Below are 15,921 nucleotides of genomic sequence, written 5' to 3'. Positions count from 1 at the left end.
TTTTTTACTTCGTGCAACTCCTGCTTCAAGTTTTCATTTTCTTGGAGGATGGCACTACCTAATTCCGTAGCCAATGAAAGGGAAAGATTAAAATCATCATCTTCATTTTTATTATTCATATTAGAACCATTCAGTTCAGCTTCACTGCACAATGGACACAACCATACCCCTATCTCTTCATCTGTCATATTTTTTAATTGTTGAATATGTCAAAAACCAATACATTTAAAATGAATCCATTTTTTACAAGTACCAGTGCAAAATATGGCTGCACTTTTTTGCATACCTGCCACACACTCTAACAGTCATTTACACAACTTTGATCCATTACAGACACTAAACACTGTACACAAATAATAAAATAATAAAAAAATGAACACACAAGTCAAGTTAGTCCTGTAAAACAATTTAACAAATAAATATGTTATTGTCAAATAAACTCTATTTGTTTTGTCAATCCAATAAAATACAAATAAAAACTCTAAAAAAATTATCACAGTAAAATTTATAAAGCAAAAATATTTGCCTGCAGTTGGATTGAACTTGAAACCTCCAGGTTAACAGTCAGAGACGTTATCCACTGAACTACTGTGATGGATAGGAGGGAATGTTTATCAGTTTGTAGAATAGAATAGAATAGAATAGAATAATGCTTTATTTCTGAACATCAAGTACAGAGAATGGTGTCAAGTATGTTGAGGTTAGACAATTCAATATTGGATGAATATACAATGTTATCATGTTTTCTTAAGTTAAGTCCACTGTCTTGGTCTTGTCAAGAAACTCTTCGATTTGAGTAGACTGGATTATCTGTCAACCAGGAGCTCAATCTGTGTTTCAGCGCTTCGCCTGTCAGTAGCTTGAAGTCAGCAGGGAGATGGTTGTAGAGTTTAGCCCCGATGAATGATGGTTTTCTTTCATAAAGAGCTGTCCTATGTCTCGCAACGGGGATTCTTGATGAATGTCCTAGTGTCATGAAAATGTAATCTTGTTTCTTTTGGGAGTCCTAATTTATCAACATGGAGTATGACTGCCTGTATGTAAATTGAGATTACTGTTTTAAATTTTGAGGTTTTTAAATTCTTCTCGGCAACTGTCTCGTGCTTTTAGGTTTGCTATGGATCTTATAGCTGACTTCTGGATGGTGAGTATACGATTTAAGTTGGTAGTTGATGTGCCACCCCCATACTACTATACCATACCTCAAGTATTGTCTCAAATAAAGCAAAGTATGCCATCTTTGCTGCTTCTATGTTGCTGATGCATTTAATTCTTCTTATTACATAGAGAGCAGAGTTGAGTTTCTTGCACAGGATGTCAACATGTGGGCCCCATGTCAAATTTGAGTCTAGAGTGAGACCCAAAAGTCAGTTTGGTCTGCAAGGTCAATATCAGGAAGGGCCGGGATTTGTTCACCTCTTCTGCTGAAATTGATCTGTTTTGTTTTAGAAGGGTTTGCTACCAAGTTATTTGTAAGGCAGTAGTCGTATGTCATGTTTAGGGCAATGTAATGCACTGATGCTGATGTCCTCTGGTGTGTCTCCTTTCAGTAAAAGGGTTTGTGTTCATCTGCGTACATCACCACCGAACTGTAGTCCTTGATGTAATCAGGGAAGTCATTTGTCAAAAGTATAAAAAGTACAGCCCAAGCACCGATCCTTGTGGTACTCCTCTTTCAATCGAACGTAACTTTGATTTTACTGTTCGAGTAACACCATTTTCCATGTAACTGAGCTCTACCAGTTGACTCCGTCCTCTGAGATAGCTTTTCAAACCAGTGTTTAGCAGTTTCCTGGACCCCTAGTGCCTCTAACTTATCAAGAATGATATCATGGCTAAGGCAGTCGAACGCTTTTGAGTAGTCAAGGAGAACAGCAGTGGTGTATTTGCCTTTGTCATGTGATCAATAATAAATTCTACTAGGTCTGTTTAAGGCTTGTGGCTGTAGATCTACCCTTTTAAAAAAACCATGTTGGCAGTTAGTGAGGAGGTCAAGTTGTGTCAAATGGTCTATGAGTCTCTTCAGGACGATTTTCTCAAAGATTTTGGAAAAGGTGGGAATTATTGAAATGGGGGCGATAGTTACTGAGGTTGGTTGAGATTCCTTTCTTCAGTTTTGGGTACACTTTTGATACTTTGAGAGCCGAGGAAAATGCCGCTTTTGAAGGATTTGTTGATAACATCAACAAGAGGAGCAATGAGTGTTTCAGCACAGTGTTTTACTAGCTTAGCAGAGATTTTCATCTAGACCACTGGAGGTTTTATTCTTCAGGGAGGAGATGATTTCTTCAACTTCCCTCACAGTTGTGTCTGTTAGAATAAGCTTTGTCTGTGTTAGCCTAAGGCCTAGGTGTTGTGACTCTAGTAGATGGTTGATTTAGGTTGCTAGCTGCTCTTAATGTGTCCTCTGCGATGTTTGAGAAATAGGTGTTGAGTTCTTCTACAATGTCTTCAGTTTTTCTATGGTTTTCCCTTCAGTAATTAATTTGATGAGTGGATTTGTTCTTCTCCCCTCTTTTTGTAGCCCTCTCAGAGTTCACTATCTCCCAAGCTGCTTTGGATTTATTGCTGGACTGCTGTATATGGTTTGCTGCACTCTCTGCCTTAATTTTCCTCAGTCTTAGGTCATATTGCTTCTTTTTACTAGCCATGGCAGATCTGTTTCTCTCTAGCCCTGTCAATTCATACATACGAAGCAACTGAAGATAGTCCTGCTTTAGTGGGTAATTTCTATGTCATTGTAGTTAACATAGGTTTTGCTTTTTCTCTGCCTAAGTTTCTTTAGTGGACATGCAGCATTTATTTCCATAGTCATAGTATTTAGAAGATTGTTATAGGCTTCATCGGCTGATATCATTGAGTAGACTTCGGTCCACATTTGTTGTGCAAGGCCAAGTTTAAGGTGGTTAAGTGTATTAACATTTATTTGTCTTCTGATTTGGGATGTCTGTCTTGGTTGCTCGGTGGTAATATCTAGCACACAAAGTTGTCCTTTGTGATCTGATAGACCTGTATCAAGTATGTGCACTTTGAGGCTCTCTATGGGGAAGTTTGTACAAAACACAATCAATCGAGGAAGCTGAGTGATAAGTAATTCCTAGTTGGCGGAAGGTTTAGTCTGTTAAAGTTATAAGCTGCTAGAGTCTCTTCAAATCTGTTTTTGGATTTGTGTACCTTTAAACAATCAATGTTTATGTCACCTACCAGAACAACGCTAACTTTTATGTGGTTCAGTTTGCTCTAAAAACTTGTGACAAAATTCTGAGTGCATCTTCTAAATTTGCTTGTGGGGGTCTGTACACTCCAATTATAGTAATGTTGGTTTTACTGATGTTTAGGGCTGCTACTGCTATTTCACATGTAAGTTCCTCACTAAGATATCTCCCACACTCATAGATTCTGCCTCAATCACTGTGTCATCTTTTGTGAAAATAACTACTCCTCCATATTTATGTTGTGTTCTGCAGAAATTTGTGACTAGCTTGTATCCAGGAATTATTGTATTCAACAATTCATTCTGCTTTAGACCATGTCTGTTAGTACTAATATGTTTGGAGAGGTGTCATGTAATAAGTGGTTGAGTTGCTCTCTTTTGTTCTCTAGGTTCCTTATGTTTTGGTGGAGGATACTAATTTTTGAAGAGTGTCTTTTTCCTTTGCTTATTATTGTATTTTTTATTTTGCTGTTTGTCTTGTTGCTGTGTAATAAAAAATGATTAGGTTGTTGCACATCAGCTTGCAGTAGTTTCTGACTTTTGGGTCTTGGGAAAAGAGTGAATCTGTTGTGTAGAGAGCTCTTGAGTCAAGGGTGCCAGGTGCAGAAGTATTGTCGCCTAGTGGCGGGTTGGTCCTGACATAGGTATTATCTATTCTCAAAAGGTTTTTATAGAACTCTATGTTTTTTAAAAAGAAATCTTCATATTTTTCATCTGCTAGTAGATAAGGTATTCAATCAAACAGACAAACTTGATTTAAACCATGTCACAGCAAACAGGCAATATAACTCAATTTCACGTTCAAACTATAAAATAATAATCCATTTGCAACTATTAGTCTGAAAGATAATAAAAGTTTTTTATTGTAACTTTTAGCTTGTTACTTTAGAAAAACAATTAATATTGTGAAATACATTTAAATGTTTGTTCGAAAAACATAATATAGGTTATAATGTCCATGCAATTTTTCTTGATCAGAGATATATGAAATACTTAAAAATCAACTGATACCTATTATTCCAGTGCTTTAAATATAGAAAACACTCACTTATTTAACATCCAAAGAACACTTTTGAAAGACTTTTACATTAAACAATGATTTAAACTAGTTGCTCACAACTTGCCACACTCTTCCATGCTCTCTTGCAGTAAACTTTCAGAACTCAAAATTAGACTTTCATTCATATTGTATCAATATAAAATTTGTTTGAATAAAATGGTTAATTTGATATGAGCCTGTAAAATAAAGTACATCATTTGTATATATTTTTTATAATGTGGGTTGGAATCCAATATGGAAGTTCCCGTTCATTGGGCTTACTAACTTTCAGATGAAAGAGTTAGTTTAGCGTTAACAGTACCTGCTGTATAAAGCTAGTAAAAAGAAACAAAAGACTTATTTGGCATACTTAAGTTTTAATTACGCCTTAAATGATTTATTAATTGCTGGGATGAAAAATATACATTTAGTTTTGCAATTAATTCATGTTTATTACTAAGCAAGTTGTGAATGCAGAAAATATGCAGAATTGTAATGAACCATACTATATTTATTGTCTGTTTGTATGAGAAGTCTTTAAAATAATGAATAATGTAATTCAAGAGTATTTGGATTATTTTATTTTATTGATTGTTTTATTATTGAAAGTATTAAAAGAATCAATGGAGAAATTTTGTTTAATAAATTAATATACTTCACTTATTTTAAATACAAATTTATAATGCTATAGAAAAAATATAAGTTACTTTCCCTTTGGGTCCAAAGTAAAACTTTTCCCTAGTTGCAGTTTTTGTACTTAGAAGGTTAAAAATTAAAATATTGTAATAAATTAGGTTTAACTCAAAGTAATAAAACTATACTATAGTAAATTTGCATAATGTAAGTAGAATTTCATTTAAAAGAGGGTAGCATGAAACACATTTAGACATTTTTAACCCTATTACTAAGCATCGTCTTAAATTTTCATTTTTTTTTTTATTACGAAATAAGAAAGGAGATGGATTAATGGCTTGTTATTGTTCAACTCAGTTTCAAAAGGGTTTTTGAATATTTTTTAAACAGTCAGTTGTTCTTCATTAGAAATAAACAAATACAAAAAACTAAGAGAAACATTTCACAGTTCATTAATTTGAAAATTGCCACAATCATATCTCTGCCCCAACATTGTTATATTTATACATGTTAGATTTTACACAATAGATACGTAACGTGACTGAACGTTTATAATCATAGTGTATTCCAAAGGTTTTCAAAGTTATGAGAGTTTCTTGTTCATATTTGGTTTGATTCTATTATAAGTACAGTATGCATTTTTATTTATATTTAAGTTTTATTAGTTTTTTAATTCACCCGTTTCATTGTCTAATTGCTTAACATCAGCATTCACTCAGTGCCTAATGGATCATGGTATATTTTGTACATGAAATTATTAGATTTAGTCAAGTATTTGCTAATAAGTGTTATGTCTAAAGGATAAAATAAACTATGTCGTAACTTAACAATAATTTATTTATTGTTGATACTGTTTAATGTTTACTAACATCTTTTTGTATATTTGTAAAGAGATGGTTTATGTAAGTTTCGTAATTTGAGGAAATTAATCGTAATTATTGCCCCAAGAAATCTGAGATTGCTCCACTGATTTTTTAACAGCAACCGTTCCATATATCATATTCCAGCGTTATATACTTGTGACTTGTAGATGACCACGACACTGAGAGGGTAAATACTCTTACCTTGTTACTGAATAGAGAGACTCCCTGTTATATACCCAAAATAAATTCTTCGAGAAGATAAGTTTCTGTGCTCACCTCTAAACTTGGTGCAGGGAGGACTGTCTGAGTTGTCCGGTTCCTGGAACCGCACAGTTACTGAGTTGGTGCCGGTTACGTCTACAGCTACCAGAAACGGTTCATCGGGTGGTCCTGGAAACACATATTAAACCAAATACTACCAACCATTCAAACAATAGCCTATAGCTCAGTTTATATATTCACCCAAGATATCCATAAATTTATGATATACTAGCTGTTACCCGTGGCTTCACACACAATCTTTAGAACCGAAGTCCTTATATTACTTAGTAAAAGCAATTATGATGTAATACGATGGGAGTCCTATAAAAATTTTAAAACGTAAGTAGGCATACATCAGGTAGATATTATTTAATTTCATTATAAATAGTATCAAAGTTTTAACTTAATTATTATATCATATTTGGCACGTGTAGGAGCATTTCTGGTTCTAATTAATTATATACATAACGTCACAGCTGAATCTGTCTTGTCATCCCGACCAGGAACACACAAAACTCGGATCACACAGGTCTCGGAAACTTACTTCGGTCAAAAAGCGTATATTTCCAGTCCTTGTCATTATATTTCAGGTCTAAGATATTTCCAGTACCATAATAGAGTTTGCCTTGTTGTTCTGATGAAGAAAAAAAAATGATTGCGCCAGTGACGAATTAAAATCATCTAATGCATTAAATACTGTTATAAAACTAACCTTAATGAACAAAGTTATGAATGTTTTCACATAAGTTACTTTAAACTGTGGGCATCCTTGACATTATGGTATTACATTTTAATAATTAAGCTTACTTATGGAAAAACAGAGAAATGAATACTAATATGCCTCAATGATTCATTCTTTCCCTGGCTACAGTCCAAAAAACAAGTGTAACGCAAAATTTTAACTACAACAACATATTGTACAAATACTTTTGTTTTGCAATATGTGACAAAATTTAAAAATCTATGGACAGATGTACTTACATAGTAAGTAAGGGTTTTTATTAATTAATTGTCACACCATTACACAATACATAATAAAACTTGTGAATAAATTTGGTTATTTAGTTTATTATACAGTTACAATGGATAGTTACAAAAATACAATCTAAAATCTGTAGGACCGACCCACACATAGGGAAGTCTACTTTTTCATCATTAAAGTATAATTTAATAATAACAAATCTTAATATAAAACTGCTTATTTTATGATTTGCAATGAGATCTTAATAATAAGGTTTGTAGACAATCATGTTCTATTTAATTGTATAAACAATGACATTTTTATGCTTTCACTATATTTTAATGAACATGGACATGTGTTCTTACTAATTTTAAAACAAGCCTAAGGGAATTATGTGTAAAACGGATAACTAATTAACATTTTATGAGAGGCAGGTAAAGGCAAGTGCCCGAGGGAGTATTCTCACTGAACAGAGTTTACATACCTTCCCAGAGTGTTGATTTACCACACTTCACACTTGTACTTGCTCAGTCAAAGTCTCATCTTAATTATTAATATTTTACTTATACCACTGTGTGGTGCAGCTTTACAAGGTTATTGATTTTAAGTAATATTAACTCATTTTCGTATTGGAAGTACAAATTTAAAACATTATGAATAATTAACGAAATTGTGCTTGACAACCTTAAGTGAATCTGGGATATAAGAATCAAAACATTCTAAAATACCCTAATATCAAAGTAATACTTATTATAAATTTCAAATAAATATAATATTTTTAAAGTGTGTACAAGCTACTTATTTGAAGAATTTCTTGAATTAAAGACATAATACAACTATTCATAGATTTTACAATGTTAGGTATTTTTGGAATTTAATATTTGGTGTTTAGTTATTTAAGTATGTAGATTTTTAACTTATTTTTGTAGTTTTTATTCTGTCCTCCAACTTCTCAAAATTGACAACTCAGAATTAAAATAAATATACGTTCTGGATATCCCGAGTGTTGATTTTATACTTAGCAAGCTTGAACAGATGTTAATTGTTTAATAGAATTTACATATTCACAAAAGTACGCATTGTTGAGATACATTTAAAATGCAGTGCAACTCCATTCTTAAATTTTTATCACAACTTAAATTATTGTCCCTCCCAAAAATGAAGTATGTGATTTGATTTTGAGTGCCAATAAGCAAATGAAACTTGAATGTGTTAGCAATAGTTTGCGCTGAGTGTGTTGAGAGGCCTTCACCTCTCATTGGCAAGCGTGCGTGTGAGTACTACACACACTCAACATTGTTAGCAATGTCAGGTTTTTGTTTTTATTTCATTTGCTTAAGCACAAAATGTCCCCTTAAGGGTACCCTAAACTGAATTAAAATATTAATTAGTTACAATATGATAAAATATAAAACACGATAAGGTCATTTTTTTAAGCTATTATTATACATCTTTGAGCAACGTAACTTTGTGCACACAATTAATAGTTTAAATATGTCTAGAATATATACAATTTGTTTATATAGTCAATTTTGAGTGCCAAATAAGACAAAGAATTTTGGCAAAAACCCTGTATTTAGTAACTAGACACTCCTAAGGAGATGACACGTGTAACAGTCCCCTCTGCAGGGGATACATCAAATTGTGGTAACAAAAGCATCATTCAGTCGGGTGGATCTGTCGCGGAACAAAACAGGTGCAAATGTAACACATTGGCTCATTAATCATCCGTGCGATTTGTCACACAAACGCTGCGGATAAAAGGTTGGGACACACATAACCGCACCGCGCCCGACACGTGAGTCGGCCGAGTTTCGGTGCGGGCTCGGCTCGGTTACCGCGAGGCCACACTTGTCCGTACGCTGTCCGAGCGTAACGATCTCACTGCTTGTAAATAGAGCGTATGTCTTTTGTATTTCGGAGTGACGGATAATATTTGTGCAATTTATGAATTTTAAAAAAATATTTTAAAGTCAGGCTCACCATTTTTCGAAATTGTATAACGAAAAATTACATAAACAGAGAGTTCGTAATCATTTAACGAAAGCTGTGATATTCCTTGGGTAGTAGACTTCATATTCTGTCAGTCTTGTTCTTCAGTTATTTTTCACAAATAAAAAAGATATCATACAAGTAATAACTCATATATATATATATATATTATATATATATATATATATATATATATATATATTATATATACGTGGTGGATTATATAATGTGTATTATTGGAAGTTTTTTTAAGAATGATCAACTAAAATATACTTCGATGGAAATGGGTGTACATTTTATTTCCTTGTAAGTAAGGAATATAAAACTAAATACCATAAAGATACTGTAAAAAAAACTATACTGTAACCTGTATAGAATGTTAGAAATCATTCATTGATATATACTGTAACACCAAATAAACAGTAACATTGTAAACTGTAACATTACATAAAAAGTTAACTTTACTATTTAAGTTAGACATTCAAGTTATTCCGTATTGTAAAAGGTTTTAATTTAGAGGCTATTGCTTTAAATACATATCATATATTCATTTTATTATGTACTTTCTTGTTTTTGAAACCCACTACAACGATTAGTTGATTTAATCAAATTTAGATATATTCCCATAATAAGTTACTAATGTTTATAGATTTGAGTATAAAAGAGGGTTGAGCATTTAAACATTTAACCTATTGCAGCGTATGGAGGCGAAGCAGCGGGCACGTGTTTGCGCCGCATGAAATTTGTATCTGCTTTATACCTCGTTTCTCGACAAACTGTTTACTCCAAAAATTTATAAAAAATACTACGGTAAAATTTGGTTTATTATCTCAAACTTTCTCGCAGACGAAACTCGCCTGACCAATAAATAAAAAAAGTAGCAGCCGACTCATTATTTCATGTTCATCGCCAAAGCTCAATTTGGTTTTTAATTAATTAATATTTATTTTATAGCACTTGTAATAAACTTTTAAAATATTTATCTACTATACATCGTCATTGCCATAGTATTGACTACAAAATTGTGAAATTTCAAGTTTTTATCCCAACTCTAACTGTATAATCCAACGGTGTTAATGAAAAGCGGCGAATTAAAATGTATACTCGCTACTATTTTCGTACTAAGAAACTTTATTGTAAATAAATTATTTTTATTTGACCTTTAATGCAGTTAAAATAATAAAACGTACAAAATTTCATAGAAACATTGTAAATTTGCCCATGCGAAATACCGGGATAAATTTTACCAAATAAATCCAATACATTACATAATTCTAATTTAGTTATTTAAAATTACTTAATATACAAACATAGTTTTATAATTACTTATTATTAGAACAATATAAAATACCAACTGATGTATTTTATTAGCACAATAAGAAAATATGACCAGTTTACTCTAAAAAATATTTCCAATACTTTTATCAATAAATTTGATTTTGAATTTCAATAAAATACACTACAAAACAGTATATTTTGTATTACTTTAACACAAGAACGTTTAGTGTGAGGCCATAGTTTGCCATGTTGCAGATAGTTTTATAATAATGGGTAAAAACATAGTAAATATTAGTAAAAATATATAATATAGTCAATAGTCAAGTATTTATTGCGGAGACAAAGAGTACAATTGTATAGCAGTACTAGAGTACATGTTTATTTTCCGTACTTGAAAAACTATATTGTAAATTAATTATTTTAATTTTAAGTATATTGCAGTTAAAATAATAAAAACGTACAAAATGTCAGCGCACGATGTAGGGTTAGTATACTAAATAATTCAATTAAATAAAACGTTTGCTGAAAATATTTTTACAAAGAAGAACGCAAATGTGACCAACTCTTTTTAAATTTATAATTACCCTCTCCAAGCTCCAAATTGTCAGCAATTTTCTTCCACACTTTCTCCTTGTATTCTGTATTCCGATATTTGTCATTCGAACTGGTCATAAAACTACAGGAAACTTCCTTATTTCTTCAATAAGTTTCTCCACATCCATGGCTGATGCCGCTCAAAAGAGATCTCTCAGACCGCACCGTGCCCGTCAAAATTCAAACCTGAACTATCGGTGACGGTGCGGCCCACGGTGCGGCCACGACGGTCTGGTGTCGGTGCGGGACGTGTCTGAACTTGCAGGTTAAATACTGCGCAGCAATTGTTTCACCGTGTGACGGCCAACAATCGGCCGACTCTCGTGTCGGGCGCGGTGCGGTTATGTGTTGTCCCAACCTTTATTACGCGACTTACTGATAGATACACGCCGTGCCGCGCCGCGCCGCTAAGCCTACGAATACATTGTGGAACCGTGGTGTTTGTCTTGTTGAAGAAAAATGTCAAAATATAGATAAGAGGAATAAAATAAAACATAGTTTTAATACCATCCAGACTTATCGAAATTAATAATATGATAAAATACCAAACATTTACACAAGTCAATCAGGAAATAAGTACTATAAAATATATTTTTGTTTACAACAGAAACTAATAAACCAAGTACTGTACTACTAAAATTTACAATATAGATGCTAGAGTATCAAAAAGGGCACCCAAATTTATGTATAGATATTATGTGATGTGTTCAATAGACCAAGAGAAAATATATTTCAACCAATTCTTCATTGATTAAGAAATTGAGAAAATAAAAAATGTTATTATAAAAATATTATCCATAAAATATTAGAATAAACATAAATATTTTATGTTTATGGTTTACTCTTTTTCTTTCTGTTATTTTCGCTATGCAGACTCATTATTTAAAAATATTGGATATTTATTTTTATTTTTTTAATATTTGACATATTCAAATGCTAAGAACACTGTTTTGAAGTGGGTATGCTCATACGCTGAATGAAAACTTGTCGGCCGTTCACGTGACGTGACTCAGTACTGATGATGCGAAATACAGTGCCCCGTATTTTAATATTTTATTGGGTTTTTACACTGAATTATATTATATTTTAAGTTATATAATATGTAAATGAATTAAACACCAAAGTGGTATTAATGTAATTCTAATTTTGTTTTCTAAATCGCAAACGTAAGAAAATCAGTTTCGTTAATATGAATAAACAGTATTTTTTTTTTAACTTTCTTTGTATTGTTAACGTAATTTAGTAAGATTTCATCCTTATCGTATCGTGATCTACTATCACTAAAATAAAGTAATGTACTATTAAATTAAATAGATTCCAGTAAAATGTTTACAAAACTATTAGTAACTCATTTATTTAGTAGCATTTTAAAAACAACATTCAATTTACTCCCATAAGAAAGTTAATGGAATTTTTCCATTGTTCCTAGTTATAACAGCCTGGTTTGTGTATTACAAACTTTTCCACTTAGGCCTACTTTGTGCAAACTCAGTTATTAATGATTAAAATTTGGGTTCTCCGAAAAAGAATGCTGGGATTTTGAAGGGTCGTTGCTTAAAAACTATTCAAGATAACTAAACTATTTAAACGTCAAATAGAAGTTGAAATAACCAAGTTTTGTTTTCCGTGTAGCATGAGAGGAATATTTACATTGGCATGCGCAGAACAGTTGCGTGGTGGCAGTTCGCTATTGTGACTGTCATGCCAGGCGCCAGTCGCGAGTACGATGTTTACGCGCAACTGAAGGTACAGTGTGTCTGTAGTACGCAGCATTGAAATCGATTGTTAGGGTGCAGCGTCGATTTCGAGTTACGTATTGAGGTCAAAATTTATTACATGATAAAACAATTTGTCGCTGGTAAAACATCGTACTCGCGACTGGCGCCAGGCGTGTCAGTTGCAATAGCGGACTGCTACCACGCAGCTGTTCTGCGCATGCCAAGGTCAATGTTTCCCCCGATACTACACGGAAAACAAAACAATTATATCAATTTCAATTAGACGTTTAAATTGTTTATTTATGTTCAATAGTTTTTTAGTAACGGCCGTTCAAAATACGGCATTCTTTTTTGGAGACTCTGTACACTTGTCGTTCAGAGAACTAATAAGTTTTTGAATGAATACCCATTTCTACAAAAAATATATAGAGCTATAGACTATATATATCTGCAATAAATTAGAAGGCTATTTAAAAATCCATCTTAAAAACGGGCATTTTGATGGTAATACTAATTTCATTGTAGGATAAAGCTGCAGTAGTTTACTTTTATTTTGTTCCACAACAAATTAAAATCTTGGTTTACAATAAAAGTACAAAACATATAACCACACAATATTCAAATTCAGCAATGGATTCTTAAATTTGTTCCTTAAATAAAGATACGTTTTGGCGCTGACAATCCTTAATGGTAATAAACAACAAATATTTTTGGCTCCATATCTATTTATTTTTTTAACATTAACACCTTTATTTTACTAGGAGGAAATGCTTTATTAAAAATTGTATTGACATGAACAACATTTTCAGCTCCTCAGGTAGTAATAGACAGCAGAGACCTTTAAAACTCCAATGTCTTCAGTTCAAATTTTTAACTTGAAAACTTTATCATTATGTAAATATCATCTTTGTGAAGGCTATACATTTATGTAAGTACATTCTCTTTTCAGTTTTAAACGATGTAAAAGTTATCACGAAAACGAAAGAAGGAAGTCGTAAAAAATTATACTGAACAGTGATCTCGTAGAACGGAATAAGTGGGCTACAACATATTCAGATCTGCTAACTGGATGACGCCACGTTGTCGTCAGAGGCTCGCCACCACGCGCACGAGCAAACACTTGTTTCCTTGCAACAGTTAGAAGTAGGTTTACGGGATAGAGCTCCTTGAAGAGTTTTACTTACGAGCTTGCTCAAACCCGATGATCATCTTGTTGAGACCCTTGCTCCTGCGCTCCCAGAGGGCCAGGGTTTTATCGGCAGCGGGGGCGGTAGGACCGCTGTATGGAGGGGCAGAGCGCGGCCCCTCCTCCCCTCCACCTCCTCCAAGCTCCCCCACTCTCCTTTCCGCCTCACATGCCAGCTGGCGCAAGTGGGCGAGCAGCTTCTCAGGACTTCCAACTGAAATCATATAGAGGGGAATTCATATTGGTCAAGATTCATACTGGCCGAGATCCAAACTGGATGAAGTATTACTGGCTTCATTCTGCCCAAACTGTATTCTGGCCAAGTAGTGTAGTAATACAAATTCGACGTACTGGTCAAGGCAATGTAAAATATACTGAGATCCAAACGAAACTAAATCCAATTAATAATTAGACTACATGATATTGATAGTCGATAGAAATTGAAAATACCTGTAATAGATTATACCTGTTATATGCTTATTAAACTCCATAAAATTAAGATTTAATTCTGTTAGACCCACTTTATGTAATTTATTCTTTAAAGTAAATCACATGCTATGATTTATATGCTTGGGGTGGATAGAAGCTAATTTCCTATCACAATCGCTAAGTATTACAATTTATTTTCATCAAGTACGAGAGCAACTGACAATATTAATTAAAGAAATTAAACCCAGAAACATGTTACAGTAGGTACTAAGCTTAGAACTTGGAAACCGTTGCGCTTGTTTAGTTTGTATGGTCGGGGCACAAAAGGGTGCATTTGTCAGATGACATGACCAACTCATTTAATGGACTATACAGACGGTACGATTTAAACTAATGGGCTATACATATATGGCTTTACCAACTTGTGGAATAGACAGAGGCATGTCCAACTCAACTAATGGACTATACAGACGGTACGATTTAAACTAATGGGCTATACATATATGGCTTTACCAACTAGTGGAATAGACAGAGGCATGTCCAACTCAACTAATGGACTATACAGACGGTACGATTTAAACTAATGGGCTATACATATATGGCTTTACCAACTAGTGGAATAGACAGAGGCATGTCCAACTCAACTAATGGACTGGGTAGATGACATTACAACTCAACTAATGGAGTAAATAGACATATGTCCATCTCAACGGATTAAATAAATGATGACAGCCGTACTATAGTAATCGAGTATACAGAGGGCAACTTAAATAATAAACTATGTTTTATTTAGAAAACATTTGTATATACATTTTAGATGACAATGTGTAAGGAGATGGGGGCTTTACTAACGCCTAGTATACCATTTAGAATACCGGTACTAAAACATTTCTTTTTCTAGATCCTATATAATCTGTAATAGAAAAAAACTATATATATATATATATATATAAAGAAATTCACGACCAAATAATACTAAACCTACACACACAATTTATTATCACGTTAATCAGAATGATCCTTACTATGAACAATTTTAAATTCAATAACCAAAATTATATACAAACTTCTGGTACTGCAATGGGAACTAGAATGGCCCCATCTTACGGAAGTCTATTTATGGGCTTATTTGAAAAAGAATTTTTAGATACACAACGCTTAATACCTTTGAAATGGCTACGTTATATAGATGATATTTTTTCATCTGGGATCATGGAGACGATTCATTAACACAATTTCTTAATGATCTTCAAGATTTCTCTTCTTTAAAATTTTCATGGATATATTCTAAATCTAAAGTCACGTTTCTAGATTTAGATGTTTTTATTGAATCTGGATTTCTCCAAACTAAATTACACATAAAAGAGACTAACACTATGAATTACCTACATTTCTCCAGCTGTCACCCAATGTACGTCAAAAAATCCATTCCAAAAAGTTTGTCAGTAAGAGCAAAGAAACTATGCAGCAGCCAATCTGATTTCTTAAACTACATTGAAAAATTGAGTAAAACCTTCAAAGATTTGGATTATCCCGAAAAAATTGTCAAAAATCAAATTAATAAACCGAAATGTCAAAACAATTCATATGATTATTCAAAAGAACCTAAATTTATTACTCAATTCTTCCCTGGTCTACACAAAATTAATTCTATTATAAAAATTGGATTTAATATTCTTTAAAGTTCCCCTGACACTTCAAATTATATTTCAAAAGCACCTCGAGTAATTTTTAGAAGACCTCCAAATTTGAA

The 15,921-nt window shown here is 32.9% G+C and overlaps 1 protein-coding gene across 1 annotated transcript in view; it reads right to left on the bottom strand.

Moving 5' to 3' along the window:
- LOC124373181 (ankyrin repeat and fibronectin type-III domain-containing protein 1-like) overlaps nucleotides 1-13,953 on the bottom strand; it is a gene marked incomplete at both ends in the record, with an annotated part of 38,228 nt that extends 24,275 nt beyond the window's left edge. The window contains 2 exon segments of the mRNA XM_046831583.1: nucleotides 6,026-6,139; nucleotides 13,738-13,953. Coding sequence (XP_046687539.1) covers nucleotides 6,026-6,139; nucleotides 13,738-13,953 — 330 coding nt within the window.
- Nucleotides 13,954-15,921: the final 1,968 nt, after the last annotated feature.

This window comes from Homalodisca vitripennis, unplaced genomic scaffold (genome assembly GCF_021130785.1).
Source record: "Homalodisca vitripennis isolate AUS2020 unplaced genomic scaffold, UT_GWSS_2.1 ScUCBcl_4946;HRSCAF=11410, whole genome shotgun sequence".
NCBI classification, from domain to species: Eukaryota; Metazoa; Arthropoda; class Insecta; order Hemiptera; family Cicadellidae; genus Homalodisca; species Homalodisca vitripennis.
This window is presented reverse-complemented; position numbering and strand designations above follow the sequence as displayed.